We start from the raw sequence: 12585 nt of genomic DNA, 5'->3' as shown, positions 1-12585 counted from the left end.
CCTCTAATTTTATAACTGGTCATATGAGGATAACTACTTTTCATATCTGTATTTCAAACTTACAATTTCTGAACCCCAGTTATTTTATAATATTTTTATAAATTTATAATAATAGCAATTTTCAGTTGATTCGCCAACATTTTTCTAAGGTGTTACCAACACCTGCAAATAACAATGTCATTTCTCTTTTTCTTTTTAAAATAATTTTCTTTCTATTTTTTGCTGCACTGGGTCTTTGTTGCTGCACAGGCTTTTCTCTAGTTGAGGCAAGCAGGGACTACTCACTGGTTGCGGTACATGGGTTTCTCATTGTGATGGCTTCCCTTGCTGCTGAACACAGGCTCTAGGGCACGTGGGCTTCAGCAGGTGCAGCATGTGGGCTCAGGAGTTGCAGCTCCTGGGCTCTAGGGCATGAGCTCAATAGTTGTGGCACATGGGCTTAGTTGCTTCACGGCACGTGGGATCTTCCTAGACCAGGGATCGAACCCATGTCTCCCACACTGGCAGGCAGATTCTTCACCACTGAGCACCAGGGAAGCCCTCTCCTATTTTTTAATACTTATATCTCTCATTTCTTTTTCTCATATCATTGTGTTAGCTAGAACTTCCCAACTGGCCTTGAATGAAGCTGAGGATGTGAGAAGATGACATTCCTTGATGCTAAATCAACATGACTTTCTTTTACAAATTAATGTTCAGTTCATGTTATTCTATAAAGTCAGTGCAGTCCCAAAGTGGTGAGGGACAAGGTGGGTGAGGAGCATCTCAGAACGATGCTATGACACAGCAGCAAGGATAAGTGAGTCGGAGCAGTGAGGAAGAGTAAGGGATATGGGGCGACAGACTGACCGGGCCTCCCAGACAGATACACACACTATAAAGCTGCCATAATTAGAGCCACAGAGACCAAGAAAAGCAGCAGACGGACTGATGACACAGAACACAGCCGAAGAACTGGCCCAAGTATTGGTGGCGTCTAAAGATATTAAGGGAGAACGCCAGAAAGGGAAAAGACAGACTACAAAATAAGCAGCCTTGAGATAATTGACCAGCAGTCCACAAAGAGGCTCATTCCTACCTCTCGCCTCCATCCAAGCAAGTGGATTATATCTACATAATAAAATAAAAAACACAACTTATGAAAATTTTTTACATTATCTCTTACTTTTAGTAATAAAAAGAAAAGAGGTGAATTTATATCCTTCAAATGGGAAGATCTTAAATATGATATAAACCCTAAAAGAAGTAACAGCGAAGACTGAAAGTTCTGAATGTAAACGTTCAAATCCAACGTGCAAGGTCTTCCCTGGTGGTCCAGAGGTTACGACTGAGCTTCCACTGAAGGGGGCTCAGGTTCAATCCCTTAAGATCCTGTCAGCTGAGCAGCAAAGCCAAAATGAACAAAAACAAAAAGCTGATGTGCAGCAAAAAATATACCAGAAAAGAAGTCATGGAAAATTAAGAAAAAATTATTTGCAAAAATACTAAAAGGGAATAATTTCCTCATATATAGTACCAACACAGCAAAAAGACAAACTGAAAAACAGACAAAGGCTGACAAAGACACTCAGACACTCAATATGTAAAAAGGTGCTTATTGTTCAGTTCAGTTCAGTTCAGTTGCTCAGTTGTGTCTGACTCTTTGCGACCCCATGAATTGCAGCACGCCAGGCCTCCCTGTCCATCACCAACTCCCGCAGTTCACTCAGACTCACGTCCATCGAGTCAGTGATGCCATCCAGCCATCTCATCCTTTGTCGTCCCCTTCTCCTCCTGCCCCCAATCCCTCCCAGCATCAGAGTCTTTTCCAATGAGTCAACTCTTCACATGAGGTGGCCACAGTACTGAAGTTTCAGCTTTAGCATCATTCCTTCCAAAGAAATCCCAGGGCTGATCTCCTTATTGTTAGGAAGTACTTTTTTTCTCAGCTATCTGAGAACAAAGATTCAATTTTTATTATTTCTAATGCTCCCAAAGATGAGAAATCTAGCAGTCTTACAGACTGCTAAATGGAATGTAAACCAGTCCTTATCAACTAACAAATACATAAAACCTTTTACCCAATAATTTAACAGTTAAGGATTTACCCACAAAAGTATACCAAGACACAAAACATTCACTGCAGCATTGTTTTCAATTTCAAAAAATTAGAAACAACCTAAAATGTTGATCACTTCGGGCTGGTTAATGCAATGCTGGTATGTGCGCACAGTTACAAAGGGTGAGGAGGGTCTCTACTGCGCCGAGGCAGGATAGGTGTGTGAGAAAGGTCGCGTGAAGAGCAAAGAGCAGCACAGAGAGGGTGCTCCCCCTGTGCACAATCTTCGCCTCTACATGAAGGAAAACTTTGACGCTCTCAAAGTTTTTACCAGACTACAAAACAGGGGGACTTTCACTCATCCTCTCTAACCTTTAGACATAAGTATGAACTACATTCCTAAAGAAATATCTTTTTATTTTTAGTTTGGGCTTCCCTGGTGGCTCAGATGGTAAAGAATCCTCCTGCAATGCGGGAGACCTGGATTTGATCCCTGGGTTGGGAAGATCCCCTGGAGGAGGACATGGCAACTCACACCAGTATTCTTGCCTGGGGAATCCCCACGAACATGGGGTAGCAAAGAGTCAGACATGACTGATCAACTAAGCACTAAGCACATTCTTAGTTTAACTGTTTTTGCTTGCTTGTTTTGTTTTTTAATTTGCTGCATTGGGTCTTTCTTAGTGCCACGAGATCTTTGGTCGCATCCTGTGGGTTTTGTTGCAGTCCACAGACTCTCTAGCTGTGATACGTGGGCTCCAGAGCATGCGGGCTCTGTAGTTGCAGCTTGCGGGCTTAGTTGCCTGAAAGCATGTGGGATCTTAGTTGCCTGAACAGGGATCAAACCTACGTCCTCTGCATTGCAAGGTGGATTCTTAACCATTGGACCACCAGGGAAGTCCCATGTACATATAATTTTTAAAGATGGGAACTGATGTTAAATTTCACCCTGAACTCCTGACACATTAATTGCCTAATGCTGGATGACCCAGACAGAGCTTGGACTTGCGGTGCAAACCTGAGAGGCAGGCTGTGCACAGGACGGGGCGTATGTACACTGGCTGGTCTGTATCTTGGTTCCGCCACTTTACTGCTTAGTGACCTTTGGCAAGTTCTTTACCTGACTGAGTCTCATCTGTGGGGAAATTAACATTGCCTGGTGCACATAACTCCTGACTACTGACTGTCACTGTAAGGTTTTCTGACAGGCCATCTGGATAGATGCCTGAATGCCCCTGACCGGGTGGGAGCCTCAGTCAGTTCAGAGCCTGGTGCTGGCTCTTCCAGTCTGTTTACATTGGCTTTGGAGTAGTGACACTCGAAAAGCCAAGATCCTCTCTTGGGAAAACAAAGAGCCAACCCTGATAAGGACTTGTCACAACTAAATCATTCACTGAAAGTGTTTTATTTTTTTAAAGCGTGTTTTTTTTTAGTTCATTTAGTTTCAAATTCCTTTAATTTGAAATTTCTCAACTTCACGATAAACTTGGATTAAGACTGAAGTGAACCTTCACACACTCCTTTCCTAGAGTCTTGACTTCCTAGAGTCTTTAATCACTTGACTGATTAAAAATACTATTTTCATTAGTATTCTAATGAGGGTTTCATACCTGAAAAGAACTGATTTTAGCAAAGCTTATGCACATACTTTGGAGAAGGAAATGGCAATCCACTCCAATATTTTTGCCTTGAGAATCCTATGGACAGAGGAGTCCATGTGATCGCGAAGAGTTGGACATGACTGAGTGACTAACATACATGCACACGCTTATCATGTGTGTGACATGCCACACAGTCTAACACTGTACAGCAAAGTTCAGTAGAAACTCTATCACTTACACAATAAACAAGTCAAACCCAGGACTGGCTGCTCAAGTACAGAGAGCAGTTACACCCACATGTTCGCTGCCTCTGCTTTTCTAATGGCAGATTTAGACATAAAACATGCCTATTTGGAGGGAAGAAGGACCAGAGGGGTGGGAACCAGAGCCCCGTGGAATCTCCTCAAAGGGTGGGAGCTACATGAGAAAGATGATCTTTGCAGAGACACACACAAGCCCATCCCAGCAAAGAGAAATAAACAGCAGATCCTAGAATTATGACTGACTGACTGCTGTTTTTTCCATTAGCTGGTTCGAGAGAGGGAGACTCACTCTTTCCTGCTGGCGTTTCACCCTGTACTGTTTGAGCTGTTCTTCCAGCCGTTTTCGAGCCTGCAGTCGGACCTGCTCCTCCTTCTCCAGGGGCAGCGAAGCCTCTGTTGAGCCTGAGGTGGGGAAACGGCCATTTAGAAACTCACAACACAACAGGACACAGAAGATAAATCAGAAGAGCAGCTTGGCTGTCTAGCGTTTTATTACCAATATGATTTAGCTTTAAATAACACATGGCTGTCTAGTTTGAAAGAACTGTTTGCAAATGGAGAGAGAACTGTAAGCCTTGGACACTGACCACAGACAGGATCCACCTGGTGGCAGACACAGTGGCCCAGCACAGCCATGGTGCCTCCGCCAGCAGCACACTGCCACCTATGCGCATCCTGCCAAAAAACAGGACGCGCGCTACTTGCGCCTTTTTGTAAGTAAAGAACTGAACTTGAAGTTGGTGCCCGTGTGAGTGTTCTGAGGCTCCCACCAAGCTCTAACTCTGCTCCCTTACATTACAGAGGAACACGAACAGCAATCCTGATGGAATGACAGACAGCAGCGGCAAACAGGAACATGCTACCAAACTCGCCTTCTTTACCCAGGAACGTCCCAGCAGATTACCTCAGTTTCATACCCGAGGCGACTCCAGTCCAAGGGCCATGCTCAGGGACAAGAGGGGAACTACGCTGACAACTTTCAGGCAGCTAACAAAATTTAAAATATCTAAAACCCAAACTTTCACTTTGGGTAAAAAAAAGAGCTGAACAGTGAGTGAAAGGAAGGCAAGACCCAGGCCTCCCAGCTCAGGGCCAAGGGGCTGGTGAGAGCAGAGGAATGCCATAACTGAGCCCCTTCCTGGGTGGCACCATCCTCAAATATGAATTCTGGGAGGGAAGCTGCTGTTGTTTTAAATAATCCCTAAAACCTGAGCAGTCACCAAGATTTCACTAGGAATTCACCAGTGTTGTTACTGATTGTGCACTCATACTCTTCAAGTAAGTTTCATATGAAAGAGCTTACCTACTTTTCACATTACTAAGTGGTCCAGATGGCAGAGACCACCAGAGGCATGGCCTCAGGGCTGGGCACATTCCTGGGAGGGGCGGCCAGGGGAAAAGCAGGAGAACCTGGGGCCAGAGCTCACAAAGCCCTCAGGTCAGGACCCAGGATTTCACACAGCATCCTGGCTGTTTAAAGTATGCTGTGACCCAAACAGCATAATGAAATAATTCCTGTGAACACCCTCTAGTAAGCATGGGAGTGCAAGTTGCAAATGAAACATCAAGGCGGCATTGCTGCACACCCAGCAGACTGGTGAAGACCAAAAGGAAACAGCATCTTTGTCCTCTCACAGGGCATCAGCGCCCTTGCAATGTGACCACCCATGATGGAGATAAACACAACCACTGCTTCTGACCAAGAGTTCTGCTCCTGGGATGGAGTGCATAGAAATGAAAGCACCAGTGCTGCAGCATGCAGCCACACTTGGGGCTCCTCCAGCCTTAAAAGAATGGATGTGGAGCTGCATCAACTGACGTGGGGCAATCTCCAGGTGACAGCGCTAGGTAAGAAGAGCATGCAATGATGTGAAGGACACAGGCCCATTTTAAGAACAATGATCCTCCAAACCTGGCTGTTTTCAGAGGCCTGTAAGGCACTATGTGAGAAGGTGGCTGACCTGGAGGGGAGGGAAGGAAGTACTGAAGCAGGGATGAGGTGTAACAACTGCAGCTGTGAAATGACCCCATTAGGTAAGATTATACAAGTCTGTGTGTGAAAACTTGCATGTTAGAAAAGCCTGGAGGCTTCAGGGCTCTCAGGCTGACAGTTTGCAACTTATTCGCCCCTGAATCCCCAGGGATTAGCACAAAATAAAGGCTGATTAAAGTAACTCATAAAAGAAAGCCTTCAAGCTGTAACTGGAAAGATCAAATCCCCACTGCTGCTTGCTCACCACCCCGGGTGATGGAAGACATGCACGCACAGGCCCTTCAAACTGGGGCCTCCAGTGCCGTTGTCACCATCAGGCTGTGACAAAGCCTATCTCCCCTCTGAAATGGAGCTATTTGTTAAACGCACAACCCACCACGGTGATAAAACAGCAACGGCGGAGGGACGAGCCCTTCAGGGCCTGTGCCTCTCAAGGATGGTGAGTGACAGGGGCCCAGGGGGTGGGATGGGGAATGAGGGGGTCGGGGAGAGCCCGGCAGGAAGATGCTTACACAGTTGCGTTTCTTGCATAGGAAGACTGAGTCTGAGGGACTGCAAAGCTTCTTTTCTAACAATGCCCTCAGCACTAGTCCCCTGAGACTTCCTTAGGTTGTCATGGAAACCAGCCACACCTGGAGACGCATCAGGACCCGCTGGCGAGGGAGGCTCTGGGAACTGTGGTGTCGGCCCATTCAGACAGGTGTCCCCCTGGCGTCCTTCATCTGAAGTTCTGTTTACCTTGGCACTGGCACCTGGAAAAGAGGGTGTGCTGGGCCATCATGTTTTAACAACTAAAATAGGACAAGAGGGAATCTAGACACAGGAGTACTCTCACATCCCAGGAACCTGTTCACTCCTCGAGGACAGCAAGCCTGTCCTTCCGAAAGGCAGGTGATGTGGGACAAGCGACTCAACCTCGCAGAGTGATGCCCTCACCTGCAGGACGCCCTCCTCACCTTCCTCACTACAGCCGTAGAATTTCAGTAGTCACGTTTCCTTTCCATTTAAACAAGACCAGTAAGAAATCTTATGAAAGTCTGTTTTTAAAAAAATAGCAAAAAAAACCCCTCCACAAATCCTTAAACGTGGCCAACAATGTTTCTAATGAGTGTTGTTAACAGCAGTACTAACCAGTGTCACAGCCTCACATTTACAAAGGGCTGATTCCAAAGTTATTTCAAGGCATAAGTTTATCATCCAAAATGAGACGTCAAAGGTGAAGAGTTAGAACAGCTGATGAAAATGATTACCCCAAAGCTGAGGACAGAACCCAGAGTCTATGCTTCTGACTGACAAACACCTAATGGGTAAAAAACGGTTAACCAGTGATGACTATTCACCTGCGTATCAAGCTCAGTCTCCTCTACTAACATTACTACAAGTTGCTGCTGCTGCTGCTAAGTCGCTTCAGTCATGTCTGACTCTGTGCGACCCCATCGACGGCATCTCACCAGGCTCCCCCGTCCCTGGGATTCTCCAGGCAAGAACACTGCAGTGGGTTGCCATTTCCTTCTCCAGTGCATGAAAGTGAAAAGTGAAAGTGAAGTTGCTCAGTCGTGTCCGACTCTTAGCGACCCCATGGACTGCAGCCTACCAGGCTCCTCCTTCCATGGGATTTTCCAGGCAAGAGTACTGGAGTGGGGTGCCATTGCCATCTCCGACAAGTTACTTACACACTAACTGAAACCTACTTTTGTATCAAAAGGAAAGCGCTCTCCCCCTGATGGGCAGCCAGTTGGCAGCCAATGAGTCGAGGAGATACATTGAGGGGCTTCCAGACATGTTACGGGGGCCCCCAAGCACTGCAGTGCCCCAGGTCCCCATAAGGTTAGCACCACTTGGATCTCATGATGTACCCAGTATGCAACTAGGAAATTCCCTCTGTAACCAAGCAAATTGAAAATGGGTTTCTGTCACTTGAAATGTGAGTCCCAACTAACATAGCCGCTTATTGTCATGCCTCCCTGAAAGGAAAACTAGAATATAAAGTTGAGGGGAGAGGGCAGACACAAAACAGAGTGGGAGGACCCCACCACAGCTCTGACACAACCATCTGTTCTTTTACACAAACAGCTGAGGTGAGGGGTGGGGTGGGAGTGGGGAGGAAATCATGCATTTCAGATGCAAGTTAATCAGGTCAATACCACTTCCTAATGGGCTTATCAAATCTGGGAGAGTCTCTAAAGCGTTCTGCTTACATACAAAAGTAATTATTTGAGTGTCACACCGCACTTTAAAAAAATCTAAAAGAAGGCCTAATAAATAAGACTTGATTGTTTCCAAACAGAAGTCTAATTATGGCTAAACAAATAATGATGACACAAAAACTGGCCAGCCCCACCTCCTGGGTGCTTCCCAAGTGCTCACATTTCACATGGGCGTTCACCACCAACCTAAGATGCAGGGTGGAGAAGGAAAGGGCAACCTACTCCAATACTTTTGCCTGGAGAATCCCTTGGACAGAGGAGCCTGGAGAGCTACAGTCTATCGGGTCGCAGAGTTGGACATGACTGAGTGACTCTCACACACACACACACACACACACACACACACACACTCACACACACACACACACAAGATGCAGGGGCCATTCATCTTTCCATTTTCTCAGTAAGAGAGTGAGGTGGAAATAAATTAAGGATCTTGGTTGAGGGCTCATTCCTGTTAGCGGCAGACCTAGGAGTTGTTCCAATTGCAGAACCCTTGATACTGGGCCAAGCCGCATCGGCCTCACCTAGCACTTAAGAAGCAGGAAGCAGCAAAGCCATTTCAGGTGCCTGAGCACTGTTTTACCAGAAGGGAAACGCAGTTTCTGCTAGTAAATCAGTGCATATACATGTTACGATGTTCAAGCACACACTGCCCAGGAAGGGGCATGAGGAAGCAGTCATTTTTTCTGTGCTTCCAACACATGAATAACCCACTAGCTAACATGGAAATGTGATCCAGTAATTCTCAGATCACTAGTGGCACACTTTCCAGTTAGTAAAAATCTGACAACCAACCAAAAAGGTAGAAATGTTAGGCAGGGGACAGTGATGTGTCAGTGAAGATCTACACAAACCTTATGGGTAAACCATGCTGCTCCGTCCCTCTGGAGCAGACAGCTCCAGAAATTTCCCATTTAACACACATGGTGTTTGAGTCAAAGTTGGCCTCAACTAAAAAAATACATAAAAACACACTCTGAGTGAAGCTCTTAGACACCACTGTCTTCTTCCAAAAGGCAAGACGACCTCTGTTCTCCTGTTTAAAGGTAAGATGTGAGCAGAACACAGAGTAACTGGCAACTTACACTGGGCTTCATCCCACTGATCCAGCGGCGCCAGTGAGCCAGGGGGCTTTGGGGGGCCCTCAGGTTGAGCTGAAGAGCCACTGCTGGATCTGTCCTCCACCAGGCCCTTCTGCATAGCCGCCGCACTGTCCATGGTCAGGGTGACACGGGCTGGGCTGACGCTCAGAGGCTAAAAGTGAACTGGGAGCAAGTTCAGTTTCTGCCATTAGCAACGGCCAAAAGCTCCTGGGACGGACCACACTAGGTTTGCCATTTTGGGGAAGAGATTTACAGTCTCACAGATGGCCTGAAATCAAACCAGGTAATGTGCATGATACCTGCCAGAAATAAGAAGAGAAAGAAGGTATTATGAAACTCCACTTGTCAGATTTGAAGTAACAAGTCCAAGACTAACATTTGGTTCCCAACATGCATCTGTATAATAAATATATTCATACAACAAATAATCCTTGAGCACCTACAGCATCCTATTTTTTGAGGATAAAAAACTGACCCAAACCCATTTGGCCCATCCCTGAGGCCATCTGCACTGATGACTGCTGAAAACCATCCCCCACCAGGGTGAGAAGCTCCTCCACGGACAATGTAATCAGCAGAGCTGGGGGTGGGGCTTGGATGACTGAGGAGCCGAGTCTTTATTTATTTAAACTTAACTGACTTGTATGTAAACAGCGCATGTGGCCAGTGGCTTAGTATTGGATATAGAGGCCCAAGTGCTCACAGGGGTCAAAGGCTGAGCTCCTCTCCCAGGAGACCTGGCATGTCAGTGCCCAGGCCATGCCTTAGAATCAGAGGTCAACAAGGAAGACGTAACAGCATGGAGCATGGTAAACTGGACACTAAAGGAGGAGGCATGGGGGGACGAGGACACGTGGAAACTAGCCCCTGGGGTCTGGGGGGCAGAGAAAGGACCTCACAGCAGGTGATCAGATGCATTCTTCATTTCTCACAAGATCTGCTATCTTTCAGCTTGTTCTGCCAAGCTGAATTTAAGGGAGCAAAACTGCCCAAAGCCTGGCAACTGGTTATTGCTTTTGAAGTGTAATGAGGATATTATCACTTCGTTTCCTCCTCAACAGATAAGGTGCTGCTATTTTTCTGCAGAAATGGTGGCATTTACTTCCTTGAAGATAAGATTTCATATTATCCTATGTACTGTTTGGTGTTTCACGGGTTCCAGGACAAAAATTTATGGGACTTTCCTCCGCGGCTTCCAAATGCCACATAGATGTTTTTGAGACGAGCCTAAGCAACAGCTGACTCTCACTAGATGATCCTGTTTTTCCACAGTTCTCTGTCACCCTGTCACCCATGAACAGGCAGCCCTTAGTGGCTGGCACAACCTGTGAACACCTAGTGATGGGAACCCAGCAGTGTTTGGCCTGCAGTGTCAATCATCCACACATTTCCCTCTGCTATCTGGCACCTGACAGGCCAGCGACATCATGGATTACTAAGTGTTGTTATGAATATAAAAAGGCTACGCCGACTTTTTTTTGGTGGCCTCATGGCTTGCAGGATCTTAGTTCCCCAACCAAGGATTGAACCCAGGCCCTCAGCACTGAAAGTATGCAGTCCTAACCAGTGGACTGCTGGCGGATGTCCTATATCTACTATTAAGTGCAGAGCTAGTACTGAGACTCTGTACTTGAGAGGATCACAGAATTGTGTGAAAACATGAGTAGCTACAATCCAATGTAGTTAATCAATAAGCACCGGGTGCTGCTGGCTCATGGTGCCTGGCATGAGGAAATATTTGAGGACTGAAAGGATGTCTGAAGCGAGGTACCTAGGTCAACCAATGACCCATGTGCAATGAGGTCTCAACTTGGTTTCTGTCTCTACAACATTCGGTAACCTCTTTCATCCACGGAGACACTTTCCAGGTTGGAGGGTGGGTAGACAAACAGGCCAGTCCACAGGTCCCTCTGAAAACCACCATCTCACAGGGACCTGGCTGCACAGGACACCATTGTGACACCTGCTGAGCCTGCCCTCACTCCGTGGGCACAGCTGGTGGTAAGCTGGCCAGAGTGACACCATACAGGAGGTGATGCCCACAAGGCCAGGCAAGGGCACACTCAGGCTGTCCCTTCACCACAGGCTTCACTTCACAGACAGGTGACTACAGATGGTCGGGCTGGGACACACACAGTGGACTGTGGAAGCAACTGTCCCTGCCTATGGTGTATGGTGCTCCTTAACAAAGGAATACATTTGCATTTTGCTTTGAAATTCTTTGTTTCTGTCTTGTGGGGGTGGGGTGAAGCTGCCTACATCATCACATGCTCCCTAAGATGCCTGCCTAAGAGGGTAACAACAACAGATAAGTGCTTTTCAGAGCTGGTCCCTCTGTTGCCAATGCCCTTTTCCCTTTGACCACCGGGCAAATCCCCCTGGATCCTTTCACGTCTGCCATTAGGCACTGCTCTCAAGTCTCCCGAATCTCAGGTAAAGCACCCCTCCCTGCCACCACGATACCCTGTGTGCATCAGTTCAGTTCAGTTGCACAGTCATGTCCGACTCTTTGCGACCCCACGAACCGCAGCACGCCAGGCCTCCCTGTCCATCACCAACTCCCGGAGTTTACCCACACTCATGGCCACTGAGTCAGTGAATAGCACACGGCAATTGTGTGTGTGCCCATCTCTTCCATCACCCTGTAAGATCCTACACAGAAATCACCACTCCAGGTCTGCCCCTACCCCCTCAAACATCCCCTACACAGAGTAGCGCTCAATGCAGGCTGCTGACAAATACATCTCTGCCTCCACCAAGTCCTACCCCTTAGCAACCAACCTAGTAGTTCAAAAACAAAATGATACAGTATTTGCATCCTTGAATATCCACAACGCTTTGTCAAATACAGGATATCTCTACTACTCAGTGCAGTTGGGAGTCACAGTTCTGGGAGAGCAAAGAACTCCTGGGAGGTGCAAACCGGGAGAGCAGCATGTAAGTGGCCACAGGTCAGGGAAGCATCTAAGGAGCCACGGGAACGTGCTACTGAGGCAAGAGTGACAACACCTGACCCTGACACTATGCAGGAAAGAGAGCATGGCCGAGACGTTTGTGTGCACTGAGGAAGGCACACCAAAGACAGAAAGAAATGTGTCAGGCTGTTTGAGTCTAATACCAGTACACAGTCCATGCATTTGCTTGCCTTTATTTGGATTTCTTGCTAAACAAGAAGTCTTCTGATTCTCAAGGAGTCCTAACTGCCCCGCAATCCCCACCCCTTGAGATGAATGGTGCAGCCCCGGAGACCCTGTGACTGTGACTTGTTCTGGTAACTTATGAAGGTGGCTCCTATTCACAGGCAGCTCTGCCTGAAGCCAGACAAGAGACGGGATTCACAGAACACCAGAAGCAGCCTCTGGGGAAGGGACATGTCT

General features: G+C 47.0%; 1 protein-coding gene across 6 annotated transcripts in view; it reads right to left on the bottom strand.

The window, feature by feature from the left end:
- The window catches only part of GOLGA3 (golgin A3), a 46909-nt gene that overhangs the window by 30894 nt on the left and 3430 nt on the right, over window positions 1–12585 (bottom strand). For 3 of the 6 annotated variants that reach the window (XM_086347116.1, XM_086347114.1, XM_086347115.1), the window contains exons 2-4: window positions 9191–9507; window positions 6408–6647; window positions 4192–4304 (exon numbers count right to left, since the gene is read on the bottom strand). In XM_086347116.1, coding sequence (XP_086203242.1) covers window positions 4192–4304; window positions 6408–6647; window positions 9191–9323 — 486 coding nt within the window. In that variant the 5' untranslated portion in view covers window positions 9324–9507. The remainder of the gene's footprint in view (window positions 1–4191; window positions 4305–6407; window positions 6648–9190; window positions 9508–12585) is intronic. The other 3 variants (XM_086347119.1, XM_086347117.1, XM_086347118.1) reach the window with 1 other exon arrangement.

The sequence above is a fragment of the Bos grunniens genome, chromosome 17, assembly GCF_055505025.1.
Source record: "Bos grunniens cultivar Pamir isolate PY7600 chromosome 17, Bosgru_T2T1.0, whole genome shotgun sequence".
NCBI classification, from domain to species: domain Eukaryota; kingdom Metazoa; phylum Chordata; class Mammalia; order Artiodactyla; family Bovidae; genus Bos; species Bos grunniens.
The sequence above is the reverse complement of the archived record's forward strand: the minus strand, read 5'-3'. Positions and strand labels throughout refer to the sequence as shown.